The sequence below is a fragment of the Corythoichthys intestinalis genome, chromosome 19 (assembly GCF_030265065.1).
Source record: "Corythoichthys intestinalis isolate RoL2023-P3 chromosome 19, ASM3026506v1, whole genome shotgun sequence".
NCBI classification, from domain to species: Eukaryota; Metazoa; Chordata; class Actinopteri; order Syngnathiformes; family Syngnathidae; genus Corythoichthys; species Corythoichthys intestinalis.
Window position 1 is genome coordinate 17,712,917 of NC_080413.1, and position 22,810 is coordinate 17,735,726.

At 40.4% G+C, this 22,810-nt stretch overlaps 1 protein-coding gene across 8 annotated transcripts in view; it reads left to right on the forward strand.

Annotated features, from left to right (window-relative positions):
• Positions 1-22,810, forward strand: part of LOC130907443 (MAM domain-containing glycosylphosphatidylinositol anchor protein 2-like) — a 459,232-nt gene that overhangs the window by 89,063 nt on the left and 347,359 nt on the right. For 7 of the 8 annotated variants that reach the window (XM_057822539.1, XM_057822545.1, XM_057822543.1 and 4 more), the window contains one exon: positions 14,971-15,642. In XM_057822539.1, the coding sequence (XP_057678522.1) occupies positions 15,570-15,642 (73 nt within the window). In that variant the 5' untranslated portion in view covers positions 14,971-15,569. The remainder of the gene's footprint in view (positions 1-14,970; positions 15,643-22,810) is intronic. The other variant, XM_057822542.1, reaches the window with a different exon arrangement.

A 22,810-nucleotide genomic window follows, 5' to 3' on the forward strand; every position in this document is an offset into this window, starting at 1 on the left:
CATGCAGGTTATGCAATTTCGTCCCCACCAATGTTCAGACCAAACCTACGCCCTTGGTCCTGACAGTAACATTCCTATTTTATTTTTCTTTCCTCTCCAATTTCCTGGAAACATTTGGGCAATTTTTTTAACAATCTTATTTTCCCCCTCTCCATTGTTACCTAGAAGTGTTTTCACAGAGCTCATTGATTATATCCATTGTTCGGTATACTGGCTAAGTCTATTTTCAATACTACCTGGAGATGACTGACTCAGTGTTAATATAAAAAGAAACAGAAGAATTATAAACATGTTTGTGCCACACATCAGGGGAGGAAATGACACGGTAATAACAGGCGTGTTTTTCCACGTGTTGCAAGGTGATTAGAATTCCGCTCCATCGGCCCGGTGGAAAAGCAGCCGTGTAAATCAAATCCACCGCCTTATGATGGTGAGAGAGAAGGCAACAATTTTTGTAGCATGAGATGCAATATTCATCACGCATCAATAATTCATTTGTTTTCTCACAAGTCGGTCTAAAGTGATTGTGGCCCTGTTTCATTTGGCCATGTATCCAGTAGTTGGATGCGGAGCGCTATTTGGATGTGCTTTAATGCTACAGGGTTAAGCGTATACTTCTTCGTGCAGTGTGTAGCACAACTGGATGTAACCTGACTCAAACGTAACTTTATAGTAATCATGGTTGAAATTATGTTTGTATATCTTTTTCTTTTTGATCTCTGCTGTCACTGCAATTTTCAATAGCTAGCCTCAAGGTGTCCAAACTACGGCCTGTGGGCCAACTGCGGGCCGCTGCCCAGTTTTTACTGGCCCACATAAAAATCTGAAAATATCAATGGAAGCTTAAATTCAGCCTACATTCTGTTGCACTTTTCAGTTTTAACACTAGATAGAGCCAGTTACATTCTGACAGCGTTTTGAAATCAATATAGGAAACTGTAGAATTTCAGTATTTGGTTTTACATAAATTTGTATAAAAATAACCACTGGTGGATGAAGTACTCACTTTTTTTTTTTTTTTAACTTAAAGTGCCTGTGACATCATCAAAAAACTTAAAAGCATTATTATCTGAATTGGAATCATATTTTGAGACCATTTGACTATATACAACAATTTGGCAAAGCGGCGATGACGAGAAATTAGTCTTTTAATCTGCCGTTTAGCACCTGCCGGTCGTTATATTGCTGTAGCGTCCCCAGCTGGAGGATGACGTCGGCAGGGTCACGATTTCATCTAATTTAGAATTCAGCCCATTGAGGGTGAATTATTCAGAACTAGGAAAATGCAACGAAGAGAGCAGGAAAATGTCATTGTTTCAATCTCTCTACTCCAATATGTAAGTATTTTTCCCCATTTGCTAAATAAATGGTATGGTCATGACAAATAACAGTCTTGTGCTAAATGGAATATAAAATATTAAAAGTGCATTTATTTAGTATGCAAAATTACTCCATAAAGGTCAAAATTTTCAATTTCTTGCACCTCCCAAATGATGTTTCATGCCACCGGAGTTAGTTCGGCTTTTGTCATTTCCCTGCCCCGGCTTTGGAGAGCGTAAACAAACCAGGAGGCGTGACAGCTAGCCGACATGCTAACCCGAACAGAGCGGCGTTTCCAATTTTTATTCTTGCCTTTTGAAGCGAAAAATCATACAAAACTACAAAACTCTACAAAACAAAACCCTACTACAAAACTCATATCACACGGCGGTGGGGTTGTCAATTGTTTTCATGAAACGGCAACTCCCCCGGCGGCGAGCAAGTTATTACAGCTTGTTGTTCCCCTGCTGAGGGCAGGAGAGCTCGTTTGCCAGGGAAGCAGCTGGAGAATGACCGCCGAACAAACCGGCCGATGTCAAAGGAGTGCGTAGCTGGCCGAGCTAACCTGAGGATAACTGTCTAAACGAAGAGGGCAAAGGGGGCTGGAAGTCTGGACGATATGGAGAACTGCACGAGCATAAGCAGAGTATAGTGCTCTCTCTATAGTGCTCAAGCCGATGGTCGTCAGCTGAGTAGCATTCTTGGTGGACAAGGAGCACGGTCAGCCACAAAATGCAAGCCACCTCCATAATAAAACGTGTGCCATGATCCCAGTATTTGACATAATACAAAACACGATGTTTACTCACTTCCTCATAAGTCCAATGGTCCCACAGTTGTCGGACTTGCTTTGGCCAATCTCAGGGTGAACGGGAACTTTGTGGAACCCAAAAAGGCTCACACGCCTCTCCCTGGTGCAGCAACAAAACCCTGCAGCACATTTGGCTGGCATTATGTGAAATATGAACTAATTAATCCGCAAAATCGGCAGAATCCGCAGTCCTTCTGTATGCTATAAAGCAATGCTGTATTGTGAGATGGTGACCTGGGTGACGTCACATTTGCATTCGTCCTAATCTTGCTTGTACTAATGTTGCTGCCTGTAGCGCTCAGTTATGGTACAGTTGGACGGGGCTTATCGATTGCGCTGAAGGCATGAAAACAAAACTATCATTTCACAATGAGGAAAAAAAGAAAACAAAAGTATCGTGTAACACAGGCGGCAATTTGAAAATTAGTGGAGTAAAAAAGTACAGATGCCTGCTTTAAAATGTAGTGAAATAAAAGTAAAAAGTACCACTTCATATTTGTACTCAAGTAAAGTACAGATAGACAAAAATGTAGTGAAGTACAGTAAAAAAGTACTTCGTTACCTTCCACCACTGAAAATAACTTAATGTGATTGATTGAGCTATCTTGGCTGTGATTCACTTGACTTTTTTTTTTTTTCTTGCTGTCGCTGGATGTTTTCTTTTTGTTCTGAAAGGTTTGTTTCAGGAGTGTGAATGGATATACTGTGCAACATTATTACCTCCTGAATTGTTTTGTTTCTTGTAGATCTTAACTCGCTTGAGTTATCATATTTCAGCAATAGAAATCCAATGCAATTTGTCATCCTTCCCATTAAAAATGCATATTAAAAAGCGTATCCTGCAGCATTTAAAGAATTTCAAACTGAAACTAGAAAATTCAAATTGAAATCAATGGCACAGATACACTTCCATACTTGTGCCTCTCCCAAACAACCAATTAGCCACATCTGCTAGAACCGTCGCTCAGGTACAAGCACTGATTACCTCTGGCCATTTGGATAGCGCCTGGTGTGTAATTTGGCACCCTTTCAAATCTGGTGAACTTGCATGAGAGAGTTTCCTATCGAAATGGTGGCAGAGCAATTTGTGTTCTGTACTCGTCTCACTCCGAAATGTATAGACGTGCACTTGCTGACACGGGGCTTGTTTTTGCAATCTTTTCGAGAGCGATAATTACATTCTCAGACACTGAGCAACACACTGGGAATGTCTGCATGGCACGATTGTGCTCACTCAGGCCATGATATTAAAGTAGCTTTTTTCTCTTTGTAAGAAGGAGTAGCTAATCTTCCCTGGATTAATAAAATGGAATTGAATAAGTCTAAGTGGACAGTTGTAGGCATCATTAAAGAATAATGATATCAAACATCTGAAAATGTGTATGTACACATCTAAAAAGAACCAGTGTAAATGAATAACAAATATAATGTATGGGGATGTGAATTGAGATGGCAATTTAAATGACTGGACAACATACAGTGTATCAGAAAAGTGAGTACACCCCTCGTATTTCTGCAGATATTTAAGTGTCTTTTCATGGGACAACACTGACAAAATGACAATTTGACACAATGAAAAGTAGTCTGTGTGCGGCTTACTAGTATATAATAATTATTTTCCCCTCAAAATACCTCAAAATATAGCCATTAATATCTAAACCCCTGGCAATAAAAGTGAGTACACCCCTTAGTGAAAGTTGTCAATATTAACATACAACATGTGAGGCCACCACTATTATCCAGAACTGCCTTTACTCTCCTGGGCATGGAGTTGACCAGAGCTTCACAGGTTGCCACTGGAATGCTCTTCCACTCCTCCATGACGACGTTGCAGAGCTGCCGGATATTTGAGACTTTGCGCACCTCCACCTTCCACTTGAGGATCCCCCAAAGATGTTCTATTGGGTTAAAGTCTGGAAACATGCTTGGCCAATCCATCACATTTACCCTCAGCCTCTTCAGTAAAGGAGTGGTAATATTGGAGGTGTGTTGGGGGTTATTGTCATGCTGGAACACTGCCCTGCGACCCAGTATTTGGAGGGAGGGGATCATGCTCTGCCGCAGTATGTCACAGTACATGTTGGAGTTCATGTTTCCCCTCAATGGAATGTAACTCTCCAACACCCTTAGCGCTCATGCAGCCTATTGTCCCTGTTAACTCAGTGTCTGCCATTAATGGCGCTAGACGCCCAATCCATTTCGACTTGGAGTTCCGAATAAACGTTCGTTCATTCAATACCGAGGCATTCGAAGCTAATTTTCTGGGCATTTACAGGTCATTTTTTCAATTTGTTTTAGGTCAATTACAAGTTTAAGTGGGGGCCAGGGGGGATAGCAGACCCCCCCCTCCCCCGGTGGCTGATATATGATTTTAAAATTAAGAGTTTTCCGGTAAAATATTGACTATAAAAGTTGTAAAGCAATAAAACAACAAAAATCAATGAAATGAACGGGTCAAAATTATTTTTCGAACAGATCATGTGATTAGCACCCTAGACGGTCATTTGCTTTGCTTGGCCAAAACCAATTGAGGACCGAAGAGGCAAGATGGATATACATTATTTGTATTCAAACCTAAGCTTTCAAAAACGACAACAACTACTGAGCCAGAAACAAGTATTGAAAATGTGGACCATGAAACGCCAACATGGTTAGCAGAGTTTTAATTTGCCCCTCTAAAGGCGCTAATTGTACACAGAGCCACCACCGGTGTCTTGTCAATGTAGTTACCCCCGTCAAAAATTGTATCCCCTGGCCGCGGGAGCTCACACACACCCACATTAATTATGAGTTATGTCGACTTAAACAATTATTGAAGCCAGAAAAGAACCACAATTATGTATTTCAGACATCGACGTTTATTAAACTGGAGAAACTCCATACAGGACTTGAATTACAGTAATAAGTTATAGGTCATCCTATGAGTAAAACAGTAAAACATTGATTTTTTTTTTAACGTTCAGTACGTATGTTACGTTATATGACAGAATTTGATATTTTTCAAATCAGTGGCTCCGCCCATGGGATACAATCTTTGACGGGGTTAACTACATTGGCACGACACCCGCGGGCGTACCATATTCAATGGATGACGATCTTGGGAAAAGTATAGCTGTTCTAAGGAGTCTGATTTAGAAAAACGCTCATTTTCAACTTTTTATCATAAATATTCTTGTAAGTTAACCTTATTGTTGACACTGCGTTTCGGGGTCATCAACATGCTGTGTCCCCCACTGCCCCAAAAGTCAAACTCTGCCTATGATTACAGGTCGCTTCCTGTTGATTTTGAGTCGCTGCCTATTTACCTGGGGAGATTCCCAGGTCACTTCCTCTTCTGTAACCCAAAATCAAAAGAAGTGACTTAGAAATGCCCCAAAATCAACAGGAGGTGACTGAAAATCAACAGCAAATGACCTGAAATGCCCCAATATTAAAAATCATTAGTTGCCATTGACGTCCAATCCTTTCGAAGTGGGAGGGATGGCAGCGAATTATGTTCATTCGCTGCCACCCACCCAGTTCAAAAGAAATTGGAAGTTTACTAGTGATAAACTCAAATTAATTCACTGCAGAAGGATAAAAAGAGCTTTGTTTATTTTACTTGTATAGGAAAATACTGTAGAATTATTTCCTGTTATATCCACACATTTTGAGATCATTATCGTGAGCTTTGAATCGTATCGTATGGTGAGGTACCCAGAGGTTCCCACCCCTAAGACTGTAATTTTCGGACTATAAGCCACTACTTTTTTCCTACATTTTGAATCTGTGGTTTATAGTCCATTGTGGCTTATTTGTTGATTTATTTGGGTTAATAGGCAACACATAATTATGATTGTCTAATGACAGTCCTAAGGTGCCACTGTCAAACTGTTACCAAATACCATAACTAGCAATTAATGAAATAACTTGAACAGTAACTGAATAAATAATTAGCACAGAACATGAATTTTGATTATTTACATCTGTAGGGCTGCAATGCATGCTAGGAGGCATGTTGCACAATAATGTGTTGAGAGCAGGTGACATAAGAAGTTGAATGTATCCCCCAAAGGAGCACTGATGGCCAAATGAAGCTTATTGAAGCAATAAAGCTTCGAAGCCAGTTGGTTGAAAGCTTCATGAGTGTTCATTTAGTCTTATAACAGTCGTATGATGCCGCTGTCAAATAAAGTATTATCAGTTAATATTTTTCATCCCATAATACAGTGAAGACTGCTGCGGTTTATAGTCCGGTGCGGCTTTCAATGAACAAATGCCATTTTCGTGTCACATTTAGTGGGTGGTGCTTTATAGTCTGGTGCGCCTTATGTGTGGAAATTACGGTACATGCTGTTCTAGAATTGTCAGCAGTAGTCTGTGTAAAAAATGGAAGTGTTGTCAACACTGGAGGGGACAACTTTTCATGTCGCATTCCCAAACGGAATCAAACACCGTAATGTGGGTGTGAAATATGCAGATGTGCATAACCGAAAACAACAAAAGCCAGGCATTTTAACAATAGCATGCAGTATTTTCACGCTAAAAATGAGAGTTTTTATTCACTATGACTAAATGCTGTCTACAACGGTGCACTGAACAAGCAGGTTTCTGGGGCCTCCTAAGTGGTGGCACATAGCTTAATTAGCACGACGCGTCGACTCTGTGCTGTCTCACCAAAACGGCCGTGACAGAATCAATCGGTCGAGTTGGTTGGAATCAGCAGGGGAGCGCCGGTGATCGATAAGGCCGATAGAAGGTTCCAGTGCCGTAAGAATGGATGGACCGCCGTGCGCATTAATCGATGGCGATGCAAATGGTTAATGCCTGATTATTGTATAGACATCTGGGGGAATTGATTGCAAATTTTAATCAGATTGGAGCTTTGCGACTCAACTAAAGGGGCATGATATTCCATCATTCTTATTATAAGTTTAAATCGTGAACTGCACCACGAGATTGGGCCCTAAATGCCACATTCTCATGTTTCATGTCATACCATGCACCTAATCAACCTGCATAAAATTTGAGTGAAATGTCACACGGCGTATTATGTTCGTAAAGACTCTTGTTGAAGCTACTGTGACACTGTGCTCACGCCACAGGCCTTGTAATTGTCTCCATCTAATGGTGCTGGCACAGTTAAAGCAATAGATTTGAGATGATTGAATTCCAACAAGGAATTAGTAGGAAGTGATGAGAGGGAGGGGAATCATCGAACAAGGATTTCGACTCCAGAATTATTTCTATAGCTTTGGAGATTCATTACAATGACAGCTGTTGGTTTGCTTCAAACTTTTGTGAGTGCAGCTCACTTTGCAGGATCTGGTGGGTCACTGATGCACTTGAGCCCAATCAAGGGCGTAATTTTGCATAGGGATGGTAGGGACATAACACTACCAACTTTTCAGGATGCTCAAATTGTCCCCACCAACTTTTAAGCAACCTAATTTAGATTATATAATGTTTTCATTTATATAGGTAATTTAGATTGTGTTCCCATATGTTGAAAGGATAGAATTTACTCTTACCATTATTAAATGAATTAATTCAATTATGTTCAGACTTACATTTACCCCTTTTCACTTGCTGAAGGTGCTAGTCCATTCCCCCCCCCAAACACATGTTTGATTGGCTGATGGCTTGACCAACATACACACTCGCACTCACAGCCCCGACAGAAATGCAGCATGTCAACATCATTTCCCCTCCTACACCCCCTTCGAAGAGGAGGAATATTAGTTTTTTTGGCCAGCAGCACCAGCAGCCACTTTAAGGAATGTAAAAAGATGTCAGTGTTGTGGAGGTGGGGGACACACCACTAATTTTGCTACTGAAAGTCCGACCTGCATCAGAGTTAGCATAACATTAAACAGTGTGAATTTGCTAACTTGCAAAACTCAGGTAGGAAGCTGCTTAGAAGTGTGTGAAGTATGTTTTCTACTCTTAACGTTAATTAGTTATGTGGTCTCAAAGCAGTCCAAAGGAGCTTTCATTTTTGGTTGAGTTTGACTGTGCTTGTGGACAAAAGCAGTAGTGTTTTACCTGAAGGAAGCGCCATTTAATTTATTTTTTTTTATTGAGAAGTTATTTTGGTTATATTTAATTTCTTTATTTAGACTATATTGAGTGGTTATAAGTCAGTTGTTTATTTATTTATTTTGCATTCCTGGGTAGTTAAGAGATTATTAACAAGTTTTTATTATTGTATATAATTTTTGTTCAAATATTGCAATTTAAATTTGCTAATAAAATCCTGACATTTATTTTGGAAGTTTTCAAAATGTTTCTTTAGTAGTTTTTGAAAGCAAAGGTTTGAATCGAAAGATGTACAACCTGAAGCAATACATAGGAACGTTAGTATAAGTCAATGCAGATTTATTTTGCATTGATCATTTAGCCTATCAATGAATTAGTTTCATATTGTGAAAAATGTAGCCCTGACCCCAGTTCAGCAGGTTATGCTGTTATATCGTCCCTACTAATGTTGAGACCAAAGCTACGTCCTTGAGCCCAGTGCTAGTGGATTATAAAACAGACTAAAGTAAAATAAATATCTGGTTGAAACCAGATATTTATCTACCAAACCCACCCCCCGTCCTCGAAAACATTTAAAAATCACGGACTAACAGCTATCAACTGCTTTTCATGCTTGGCAAAGTAAAATTTTGCAAAGCAGGAGTTATCTTTATTTCAGCTTGATATTTAAATGGATTCAATTACAATCAGTGATGTTAATCTTACTTAAAAAAAAAAAAAAAAGTAATTAGTTACATTTGCAAATTCTCCCAAAACGTAATTGAGTTACTATCTGTTACCTCATTGTAAGAATAATTGTTCACTCAGCAAAGTAACTGACGTAACTTTTCATGTTCTACACAACAATACATTATACATTTTGTAACAACTTTCAAATCAAAGATATTAACTGATTGATGAATAAAAACAGCCTACCGTATTTTAGAACATTTGGTATTTATTTGGATAAAATATATTAGTCTGTTAAGAAAACACAAATGCAAACTGAGTATTAACCAGTGCAAATCTCTGAAACTGTATGTTAGGCCTACTGCACAATAAGCAGAACACTATCCTTAAATGCTCCGTAAAGAAACTGTTAGGTTTTGTGTTGGTTCCCTCCTAGTGTGTCCCTGTGATTGCCCATTGATTTCATCTGTTGTGCCTGCTCCTTGTGTATCCTCAAATCTGCATCCTCCTGTGTCACACCCATCTGTTCCTCGTTGTCTCGTTACCGCTTTTCTCTGTGTGTGTATAAACTCCAAGTTCCCATTCAATCCTTGTTGCGTCATTGTCAGTGTCGATGTCAAGTCCTGCCCAAGCCCTCGTGTACCAGTCCTTCCGATTAAGTAAATTTTGTTTTAACATTACCTTTTTGATCTCCAGTCCTTTTGGTTGTACTTTGTGTTTTTATTGAAACATTTTGTTTTTTGTTTTTTTTTAGTTCACCACCACCTGCCTTGCTGCATATTTTTCCCCTGCATTTGGGTCCACAACACCTGCTTGCCCACGTTTTCAGAGACAGAAACATGTTAGATATTGAAAATAATTCAAGTTTGAGGACGCTACCTTAGAAATTCCCTGGCTTGTAGCCATTACCACTGTCTTGTGTTTGCCAGAGTGTGCAGAGAGTGAAGCAGTGCATGCCCACATAGCCAATCATTATCGCGTTTGCAATGGTGTCACCACCCCCTTCCCTCCTCCCCTCTTCCTCTGGTCTCTCCAGGGCAGGCGGATGTGTGCCAAAAATCGGACAACTCGCGTTTCGTTCAACCACATTGTAGGAACGCGCCCTTTCACATCATCAGTAATAGTAACAGTGTTGGAAAGATGGGGAAAGTAAATTAATTAGATTACTCACTACTGAAAAAATCCCCGCCGTTATACTCTAACGTCGTTTTTAACAACAGTGCTTACAATAGCCGCTAACAAAAGGCTGAAGACTTGAACAGTCTGTTTTCAACATAATTGAACACCACATCGGTAATATTCGCTGCTGAAAAACATGCATTAAACTCACTTGAGCTTGCCGAAGATAAAATTAAACAGCAGCATCTTTTTGACACCGTGTGATAAAACAAAAAGCAAGTTACGAGTTGAAAATAAAATCTCAACGCCGCCTCCTGATGTTCAAGGGCATCGATGTCAGATGTAAAACGGACGGCGAGACAAGATTAGTCAATTAGATTTTAATAGCAAATTTCTAACGGTCTGTTTTAAGTGTCAACCACACAGAAATCTTTTTTTTTTTTTCCCCCAAAAGAACTGAAGCCTGTTCATCATCTAATGAGGCAAGGACATTGTGAATGAAAAGACTCCCTCACCAAAGCGTGGAGCAATCATTTTGGTGAACACACTTATGTTTTAGGGTAATATATGAAACATTGAGTAATTAAGAGGTTTTCTCAGAAAGAACGTTGCTAGGAAACAGCTACTGTAAGGTCCGGCCACTCATAGAGCACACACTTCAGTGTACCAGTGGAGTAATATAGTAAATACAGGCACTAAGTCTATAAAAACATACAGGTACCTCTTTACCCAGGTTTTGTCGTGACTAGAATGTCACTACTGTTTATTATGGCTAGAATAAAGTCATCATAAAAGTAGTCGTATAAATTTAGTGCGGTTGAGAGTATGTGTCCCTCCATTCAATTCTTTCATCAATGCAGTTTTGTATCATTTTGTATCAATTGGATTGAATCCACAGGAAAAAGAATGAAAACGTGAGTCAGTTTCGTTATTTATTTTAAAAAAAAATACAACTTTTGCACTTTAACTACAATAAATTTGAAAAGGAAACATTAAATAGCAGAGACACTTTCTACTGATTCAAACAAATTTATTTGATGAGATAATTGTCAGTATTATTGGACTTTCAAATTATTCAAAATACATTGTCAAATTGGAAGAACCCATAAGAAAGATCAAACTCACTATAGTTGATTCATCATATGTTTTAAAACACTTAAGCGGGTACTGGCCATGTGGTCACGAATAATTGTAATTAATCAATCGTTAGACAAAAAAATGATCAGGCTCCCATCATCATGCCGAGAGTACCAACAAAACTTCATTGTAATCTGTCCACAAATAATGAAGGAGTAGCACTTTTAAGTTGATCATTAATCAATCTAATCAACGGTGTTGTTAATCTTATTTAAAAAAAATAATTAGTTACAAATTACTTCTCCCAAAAAGTAATGAGATAGTAACTCAGTTACCTGAATGTAAGAGTAATTGCTTACTTAGCAAAGTAATTGGTGTTACCGTTCATGTTTTTTTTTTTTTCCCAAAAAAAATTTATAATATAAGCTTACTAGGGGCAGTAAGCTCCGAGCTGGGTGCATGGCTCCAACAGATGTAAGGAACAACGCCCGACATCTCCTTTCAGAAGAACACAACCCTAGGGACAGCTAAGATCCTGCGCAGAACCCTCAAGCTCCCAGGCCTCTAGTAGAGGACCCGGGCCTGAGAGGAGAGACCATACCGCTCGGGTGGGCGAGACGACGATTTATACATACATATATACATATATTTACATACATATATATATATATATATATATATATGTGTGTGTATTAGGGCTGTCAAACGATTAAAATTTTTAATCGAGTTAATTACAGCTTAAAAATTAATCGCAATTCAAACCATCTATAAAACATGCCATATTTTTCTGTAAATTATATATACAGTATATTCTGTAAAAAAAAATTGTTGGGATGGAAAAATAAGACATAAGATGGATATATACATTCAACATACGGTACATAAGGACTGTAGTGGGCATTTCACTCTACTGTCATTTAAATCTGTCTATGCTGTCCTCACTCCGAAGCGTCTACTTTTTCCAAAGCTAGACAGCTAGTGAACGACGCCTTAGTAATCAGACTTCTTCCTTTTTCATCTGATTTATTAATAAAATGGCCTCAAACCATTGTCCTCTTTAGACCGTCGTAAAACTACAAAAAAAAGTACACAAGCATTGCATTAGCAACATCGTTAGCTTAGCACGCTATACAGGTTCACTAAACATAAACAAAAAGCTTCTCATACAAAAAATATAACATTTCGCTTACTAACATAATATGTACATTCTTTACAACAACCATACTTACGGACAAATCTTGTCCAAGGATCATATAAGCACAACATTACAATGTAGGCGTCAGCCCGAGACGTCGTGCAGCCATACTGAACTGGCAAGAAAGCAATAAACCATGTCGCAAAGCGACCACAAGAGTTCGCTGTTAGACAGCACAAAAAGCCTTGCTGTAAAACTTACCAAAAGGCAGAATACTGTCTGAGTGGGACATGTGCGTTAATTGCGTCAAATATTTTAACGTGATTAATTAAAAAAAATAATTACCGCGCGTTAACGTGATAATTTTGACAGCCCTGGTGTGTATATATATGTATATTAGGACTGTCAAACGATTAAAATTTTTAATGGAATTAATCGCTATGCAAACCATCTCTAAAATATTCCATGTTTTTCTCAAAATTATTGTTGGCTTGGAAAGACAAGACACAAGACAGACATAAACATTCAACATATTGTACATAAGTACTGTCTTTGTTTATTATAACATATAAATCCACAAGATGGTATTAACATTATTAACATTTTTTCTGTTAAATCCACAGATAGAAATACTTCTAGTTCTTAAAAGATACATTTGAGTACAAGTTATAGTAATTTTTCTTTAAGAAAAAGAACGTCTCCTGCCCAAATGCATAATGGGAAGTTGGGCAACCATGACTCATTGGTGGCTGCAAATGGTATACAGTATGTTCTGCGTTGTGTTCAATTAGGCGTGTTAAGAAAAAGAATGTCTCCTGCTCCCCCCAAATGCATGATGGGAAGTTGGGCCACCATGACTGTTAGTACTGGCTGCCCAGGCTTAAGCCAATAAAAGGCGCAGTCCAATAAATGCCTGTGTCCACTTGCAAATCTCTGCCTTTCTGCTCTCAGTGTGCTAAAACAGTGTCATTGTAAACTGTTTGAGACAGCACATGAATAGGTCATTACGTGCATGCTTTAATTGCGTCAATATTTTAACGTGATTAATTAAAAAAAATTAATTACCGCCTGTTAACGCGATAAATTTGACAGCCCTAACTCCTGTTAACTCCTGGGTTAGTGTAAAAATGATGAGAGGGCCATGTGCATCCAGAACTGTAGCTAAACCAGACTGTCTACATTTTAGAAAATTGATTAGAACATCTGGGACAAATCCCATCAAGCACCTTTACTTTGTCTTGACAAGTCCAACATTCAGTTGTCAAGGTTCACAGTTTGTTATGTTGAAGCACACAATGACCAAAGGACTTTCCACAGCAGCTCAAACAGCTGTTTTGTCATAGCAAACACATTCTTCAGTATACAGTACATACTGTAGGCAAACAGCTGCTTTTGGAATATGTAAAAAGGTTGTCCGCCCGACTGCCTGCCTGAGTGGTCCACTGTCCAACAACGCCAAGGCAGCCCTGCCCTTCAAACACTCAAGATGCTAACTGGAGCAATCCAACCCTGTGGTTTTGCGAGTGTGAATGTGAATGTGTAATGAGGACCTAAGTGCTCACAAAAGATATGCTGATTAGGTGTGATTTGCATGAACTGACGCCCCCCCCCCCCCCCCCCCCCGGTAGTTCTAGTGTTAAAGTTGTTAAAATGGCTCCCGTTATTGCATTCGTTAGTTCTGTTCTTCTGTCTGCTTTCGAAACTGTTTCATCATTTAGAGATAAAATCAAGTCAAAGATTTTGCCGATTTAGTTCGCTAGAAAGGTTACAACTGAGCCTTCCTGAGAAGTCTACTGCTTTAAGATGGTGGCTGTTTACTAACGCCGGCAAGTTTATAATTTACCATCTAGTTCTATATACACGTGATATCTACCGTAACATCATGTGGGCGTAGTTTGTAGGCTATCGGCTACAGCCAGGTTTTATTGGAGCCACCTAGCATCGCTTTTGCAACAGAGTCACAAGTGCCTTTCTTCCCCCCCACTCCCGCTTTGCTCTCTCGTCTCCGTGAGTCCGTGTCCCTTAGTTTTCTCGCATCATTCAACCAATGTAGTAACGAATAGCAACGCACGCCTTTACATCCTCAGTAACGTTTACAGCATTGCCAAGATGAGAAAAGTAATTAGATTACTCACTACTGAAAAAATAACGCCATTAGTAACGCCATTACACTCTAGCGCCATTATTAGCAACAGTGCTAATTAATCAGCCCTGATGGGAAAAAAAAAAAAAAATTGACTCAAAAATCAGGTTCCAAGGATTGATGCATATAGATCCCGAGAAAATATCTACCAAATTTCATTCTGATCCATCCATGAATAACAGAGGATTAGCAATTTAAGTTATTGATCTCTCCAAGAACAAGAAGAACAAAGTGAGCAAGAACTTGAGACTTCCCTTCGGGCGATTTAAGAATTATATTAGAATGGTACTAAAACAGATTGGCATTGCAATTCATTTCAATGGGGAAGATTGGAATTGCAATTCATTTCAATGGGGAAGATTGAGTTGATGCTGTATAATAACACACTAATAATAAAAGCAATCATAAAAAAATAAAATATACTACTAAAAAACCCACAAACAGCATGTGACAATAACACTGTTATGCTATATTATACATAATCCCCCAATACAAAAATACCAGAAGGTAAATGCATTGCGACTTGAGTACAAGTACTGCAACAGATGATAAAGGCGAGGATGGAGGTGTTGATCCTTAAGAATCCAAATTCTCTCTCTTCCTCTCTCTCTGCCTCTCTCTCTCTCTCTCTCTCCCATCCACCCATCGCATCTTCCTCCTCGGTCCTCCTCCTCCCAGCCAGCCCCTAGCAGCTGCGTCTCTCCAGCCTTCCCTGACGCCGACTCTCCCATACTGATGAGTCCGGGGAGCCGCGCACCTCCTCCTGACGTCGCCTCCTTTCCCTCACACCAGCTTGCGCAACGACAGTGACCGAGGGAGCCGCGTAAGCGCAGCCTTCAGCATCCCCTGACAGCCTCGCACTCTCGCCGGCTCTTCAACATCCAAGCGCGGACCTTTGGAACGAATCCGTCTGAGAAGGGGGGATGCGTGCGATAACCGCTGCCACTTTTCCATCGGCATCGCTACCTCCGTGTGGAATCGGCAACTGCCAGCGCATCTGGTCCTCCAGGAGGAGCTATGCCTGACTCTACCGCGCCACAACCCGCCTGCAGCCCTCCTCGGCACAGTCCCTTGGACTCCCTCTCTACCTGCCCGGAGGAGCCGATGCAAGCTTGCTAAAAAGAATAACGGGGTTTGAAAAGGCCCATAAGCGACACTTCCAGACCATTTTCTCTGGTGGGGAGGAATTCCAAGCCTTTCTCGACACGCAGATTGATTGCTGTCTCTTTGGATCATGCAAACATTATTACTACGGTGAAGGAGAGAGAAAATAAAGGATGGATCCGGTTATGTGTGTTGTGGGGCTACTGGTGCTGCTTCTGGAGGGCATCCGTTGCCAAGGAGTGTACGGTGAGTAAGTGCCATGCATGCCCATGACCTTGCAAAAACAATACATCACATACTGTAGACACCATTACACTTAATGCATTGCATGATTAATTACACACACAAACAACACGCTGTTGTAATCCATGGATGAGTCCACCCAATTAAGTGCCCACCTGCGGGAAACCTCGTCAACATGATAGATGTCACCCTATGATGTGACATCCTTCATCTCTTTTCGTGCAACCGGTGGTGAGTCGCAATCACGATTGAGGAGGGTAGCTCACGTGCGCTCTACTTAAAGCCGAGCTGAGTGTGAAGTCGTGTGTGGATGAGCTGGTACACCGAGCCGTGTTGTCATGTGTGGAGGAATGATAGGAGTCTCTGGTGGTATCTGCTCCGTGGAAGCTGTAGGGCTTCAGCTGACTAGCCCCCTACTTCAACCACTGCAATCTGCATGAAGGTGTTTGTTATGCGTGTCCAAAAATCTCCTCTGGGCCAACATCCAATGTTGACGTTACGAGAAATCATCGTTGTGGATGCCTTATATAAAGTCGCACGTTAGAGGGAAAGGTGTCCCATCACGGCTTGCCGTAGAGGAGCTGCTGATGGAACAGATGGAGCCGTGTTTTTTTAACTCCCCTGCGCTTGTGTGCCGCCGTGCTGTGCATTCTCAAAATGGTCATTTCCCCCCCCTCCCCGCCACGTCCTCATCACTATTCCGCTCTAAGTGCCGCATCTGCTCTGTGTGCACCTACGAGTGGGACAGGGAGATGCGATAATGCAAAAATAAAGCCCAGAGCTGGCCATTTCTTCTCTATAGATAAGACGCTTGATCATCTTCGGGCGATAAAACTTTAAATATGCCTCGCTTATCTTTGATACAACTGCCGTGTCAAATTGTTCGACTGAAGTCCAGTGATATACACTGTGAAATTGTATGACCTTTTATTTTTGGGCCAGTCCTAATTTTTGTAATAAATGCATCAGTGCACACATTCAATATATAGAAAAAAGTATTTATTGTAGTTTGTCAGTATGCATGTGCCTTTGAGGCGGGGCCTGGGTTGGTATGTAATATGGTTAAGTCAGGGTGCGTGCGCTCGTGTATTTGCTTTACTGTTTCTCAATTCATGACTTATAAGGAAGTCAAAGAATATTGCTCTTCTTTCCCATTCTGGAAGACATTCCATTACTGAATAGGGAAAATAAATAATCAGTTTTTTTTTCTTAAGCTTCTTGTGGTACTTGGCACAAACCGTTAAGTGGAAAAGCTGCAGTGTTTAAGAAGATACTGATGCCCTTTTGGTGCAAAAGGGTCTTATAAAGCACAACTTCTATCAATGGACCAATGGTACCGCTCCCTAGTGACTTGCGAGGCTTTTAACAGGATGTTCTTAAAGGGAAGAAGCCACTGAGCTTGTTAGAAAACAGCATGTTGTGCAAAAAGTACAGAAACATTGAACTGACGTACATGTGCATTCAAAACTTTAAAGTTCATCTGTCAAGGGCTTTTTTAGGTGTATTTTAGGTTTATCCAGAAAGTTCAATACCTCTTTACTAGGGGTGTGACAAAATATCGAAATGGTGATATATTGTGATACTTTGTATCCCAAAAGGTTATCAATATGCGCCTGCCAAGAATCGAGATATAGTTTTAAAAAAGTGTCAATGTCTAAAAATAAAAAGGAACCAACAAGTTTCTATCAAAATTTTCTACGATAATAGTGTCTCCGTTAACTCTAAGGCTGCATTGACGGTGCTCGACGCCCAATCCATTTAGACTGGGAACGTTCATTCATTCGAAACCAGAGCATTCGCAGTCATTCTGTCTGATTTTCAAGGCATTTCACTTGCTGTTCATTTTAGGACATTTACAGGTTTGAGTTTGAGTCACTGCCTCTTTATTTGGGTGATTCCTAGGTAACTTCCTGTTCTGTAACTCAAAATATCAGGAAGTGACCTATAAAATACCCCAAAATCAACTGGTAGTAACTGAAAATCAACAGGTAAATGACCTTAAATGGCCCAAAATTACCTCATTGGCTGCCACTGACGGCCATAGACGTTCAATCCGTTTGAACTGGGAGGGATGGCAGCGAATGAACATTTCGTTCAAATGGATTGGACGTCTACTTGTGATAAACTCATTCTAATTCACAGCAGAAGCTTGTTTTTCTGTTTATTAGTTCTTTGTTGAATATCCTAGAATGATTTCCTGACCAATGTATTGATAATCGTTGTATCGCTGTATCATCGGATCATCGTTATCGTGAGCTTTGTATCGCAAGAGGTTCCCACTCCTACTCTTAACAATACCAAATACTTATTCGGATCCTATTGCAGTTCACTGAATGTCACTGTATGAAAAAAAAACAAATAAAAATTGCACAAAAAAATGGCAGCCAATGATAATTTGTTGTGAATAAGTAATCATTTACAGAATAAATACCGTAATTTTCGGACTACAAGTCGCACCTGAGTATAAGTCGCACCAGCCATAAAACGCCCAACGAAGAGAAAAACATATATAAGTCGCATCGGAGTACAAGTCTCATTTTGGGGGACATTTACTTGATAAAATCCAACACATAGAACAGATCTGTCATCTTGAAAGGCAATTTAATATAAAAATACAATAGAGAACAACATGCTGAATAAGTGTACAGTGCATGAACAACGAAATGCGAATACACTGTCCTCACCAGGACGGCACGGCTCGGTCCTGGCTATACAGCGAGCTAAACTCCCAAATGACGATGCTGGACGTCCGTATAATTTGCGGAATCAATTTCGTCCTCGATACCAAACAGGTTCGCATCAACGTAAATAAATAATTAGGTGCTGTTACAGCAATGACACAAACGGTTAGCATGCGTTCGCTAGCATTAGCACATCATTCAAACAACCACACAACTGGCTTTAAGTGTCCGGTCGCGGGTGGAAAACACACAACAACCGAAAACATGATACACACAGGCGTTGCCTCTGTAGAGATATTTTACAAGCATAAACAATGAACGTAGGTTCGCAGCCGTGTTTCTCTCTCGCTAACTCGCCCACTCACTCAAGCTGCGTAGCTGTCCGTCTTCTTCTGGCGTGCGAGCGGTCTTCTTCACGTAAACAAGTGCGACCTCACATGGGCGTGAAAGCGCCACAAACTAAAAGCATGCATTTGAATATAAAAAAAAAAAGTCAATAATACAATTGAACACACATTGCCAAAGGCAGAACGCGAATGTGGCCATAGCTATTCAGATAACTATAGCATAAAGAACACCCCCAGTCAAAGAGGAGAGTGATCAGTTTTTTTTCTCTGCCTGTCAAAACTGTTGCCACTTCCAGGATCGCTACTTATATGCACAAGCAGCCTGGTTGCGGCTTCCAGGAAATATACCCAGCGCCACAACATATGCTTCTATTTGTTATTTTCTAAGTGGTGAGAGCGCAACTGAGCATCAATTGTAACATCCCAGTAATGATGTCAGGCTTTTGTTGTTTTATAAAGATTTATTTCAATCACAACTCTGCTCCTGCTCGTAAAAGCAGAGCGTGCTCTCCCTTCCACTCTTCTTCTGCATGACGCGTTCGATTGCGATCACAGAAAAAACAGTGATCACAAAATATTGACAGTCTAGAAGGTGTAGTAATTTCAAAATTTGCCGCGGGCGAGAAATGAGTTTCCGGTTCAGGTGATGACGTAACACATGAGGATTCTCCTTTTTACGCATGCGTAGTTTGCGCAAATGCAGGCATACCTCGCAGAAGCAGGGACGTCCTTAAACGCACCTTAAACGAAGTGTGGACAGGTATAAAAATAGTCGGCAAAATACTCTGGAGAAAATTACCGGTATCTGTACTAGTGTAGACGTAGCCTTATAGTCCGAAAAATACGGTAAGTAAAATTTGACAATTCCATCAATGCATCTGATAATCCCTCACAACACTTCCTGCTAAAAGTGACACCCAGTGCTTTTGGTCTGAGAGATTAAAGTGCATGTGACACGAAAAAGCATGTTTATTCCATAATACACGCGGTATTTTATGCTCCTGGATGATATGGACTGCTTGGATGTGTGTGGAAGCGATCGCTATATTTTAGTGTTTTGAATCCCGCGCCATGAAAATGAGTGACTTCCGGCTTCAGTCTTGCATTGAGGAGGAGGGCGCTGTGACGTGTACGGATGAAGTCGTCCTCTTTACTATACAGCCGTACTGTTGTGTATGAGGACTAAGGATTCAGCTGATTTTGCGGATTAATACGTTTATTTTTCGCATCATGCCAGCCAAACGGCTGCAGAAAAATCTTGCTGTATAAAGGAGAGGCGTGTGCGCCTTTTTGGAGTTTCAAAAGGTTCCCATTCACTGTGGATATTGGCCAAAACAAGCCCTACTACTGTGGGACCATTGGACTTAGGAGGAAGTGAGTAAACATCTTGTTTTGTATTATGTCAAATACGAAAACAGCGATTACAAAGTAAACACTACAAACCTTCTTTAAATAAAGGACTACTTGCGTTTGATCATTGATAGGCATGTAAAAAGCTCTCCTCATGCACGTTAGCTGCACAACAACTGCAGCCGCCCTCCTCCGGGGAACGAGCTGTAAATTGCTCTCCGCTGGGCGGTTTGCCGATCCGCAAAGACAATTGACAACCCAGTCGTCATGTCCAATAATCCGGGCTAGTTATGTGTGATTTTCCGCTTCGAAGACTTTGAAACATCACTCGGTTCGGGTTAGCATTTCGGCTAGCTGTCACGCCTTTTGGTTTGTTTACATTCCTTGAAGCCGGGGAAGGGAAAATAACATATGTCCGATTTAGGTGTCATAAAATATCGTTCGGGAGGTGCGACAGTAAAGGTGAAGTCGACAGTTTTGACCATTATGGAGTAATTTTGCCATGTCGTCCTGAATAAGTGCATTTTTATTATTTCATATTCTATTTAGCACAAGACTGTTATTTGTCATGACTATGCCATTTATTTAGCAGTTGGGGAAAATACTTGGATAAAAAGAATATCCTGTAAAAATATTGAAGTAAAGAGACTGAAACAATGACATTTTGCAGCTCTTTGTCGTGTTTTCCTCATTCTGAATATTTTCCCCCTCAATGTGCTGGATAGTAAAACCGATGAGCCCAGTCTCCCGCTAACGTCATCCACCTGTTGGGGACGCTAGAGCCCTATAATGGTAGGCGTGGCTAACCGGCAGATTAAAAGACTAATTCCTCGTCATCTGCGCTTTGCTAAATTGTTGTATATAGTCGAATCGTCTCAAAATATGATTCTAATTCACATAATAATGCTATTTAAGACTTTTTTTTCTCCTGTCATATGCTCTTTAATCAGAGAAGTCGAAGTCTGCATCGACTCGTCAACTGCAACAAGCTGCAACTGCAACAGCATCTGCGCTGTTACGACAGCCGAATTCCATCAAAGTCCAGCACAGTACAAGCAGACACAAAGTAGCGTCGATTGACCTCATCTTGTAAATTATAGGAAAGTCATCATTCATCAGTCCCTATCAATGTATTAAGTAGAGGCTAAATAAGCCACGACTGATGCAAGTCATTTCATTCGATTGTTATGTACGCATGCCCCTGAATTCAGCCAACAAAATACCTGGCACAAGGAATGATTAATAGACTACTTTTTTTGTGTTGTTCCAAATATGCAAGCTTTTGGATGCATGATATGAATATAAATCATCGCGTTAAACAAATCTCTTATTGATCCAAGGTTACCGAACTGAATCAAAATGGCATCTTGGCCGACTTTGAGGCCCATAAACGAAGTAGCACGGTCCAAATGATCGATATGATATTGTATCTCTATTGCAGCCTAAATAATACACCCTCCATTGGAAAACACTGCAGTTGTGATTGTGATTAAATGCTGGGGTAATTAGCGTTGTGAATTGAATCGAGTCCCAAACAAGCAGAGATGAACGATTAAATTAAGTGTCATTATGCTTATTTATCCACAGTAATTTCCTGATTTGATGCTTTATATTGAATGTCTCGCTCGGAGTCATCATGGATTTCCAAGTGGAAGCAAAAGTGTGACTGAACACAAGAGTACTTTCATCACTGTTAAACCCCCCAACTAAACGGTGTAGTTGTTAAGGAGAAGTCAAACACCAGCGAGTTAAGTGATGCTGCCAGAGTCATTAGAGCGGCCTGATGTGGGCCAGTCACCCCCAAAACACTGTGGCTGCAGGCCACAGAAGAACATCTGTTTGCCTGCTTGTTTTTGCTGTGTTCGCATTGCACGCAGGCCAATCCACTTTCAGGAAATGATGCTAATATTTCATCACTAGCTGTTCATGCCAATGTACAGTTTGCTTTGGTACAGTACAGTTTGGAGTGGACATCCATATTTGGCTCCTGTTTCCTGATGTGTTCTTTGGCATATTGATGGGTTTTTAGTTTGCTTTATCACATTCCTTTTGAACCAAAATGAGACGGTAGTTTTTTTTCCTTGAACTATTTCATTAACCCTATGATTATAAGCCATTGGAACTATGTCCTAATGGGAGCTATGCTAATGAACATTCAATTACCCAGCAGGTGGCTTTTAATAATAACACGTGCACAACAGCTAGCATCTGTGTTTCTACCCGACGACTCGAAATGTTTCCTAGCCACAAAAAATCATCAGCTTAACTCTTTGTGCCCAGATCACATTGAGCAAAAACATGAGGGTTGTTAATGATAGCAGTAGGTTGGTATTGAGCGATAAAGTTAAGAATTGTTCCACGTATTCAGGTTTCAGACAGGCTCTTACACCACTACTTTATCATTAGAAAGCTCATTGGTCTGTGCAGATAGCATGCTGAGTGCTCAGTCAGGGAGAAGTGGGAGGCATTGGCATGTTTCATCCCTTCCCAGATATGGAAAGAAAAATAAATTCTAAATGCTAAACCTGTTTAGTATTTGCCATGTAAAATCCTTGTGTGTCCGGTCAAACCGAATTGGGCCAAACCAGAGACCCTGCAATCGTAGAACGGACCATGGAGTCACGGCCACATATAATAGATTTCTGAAGGATATCTTCAGAGGAGAGGGATTAGTTCTCACTTTCACATTAGTTTGAGCTTCTTTGGGGTATTGTGATAGGTACAGTGCGGTAAAAATACAGTGTATCACAAAAGTGAGTACACCCCTCGCATTTCTGCAGATATTTAAGTTTA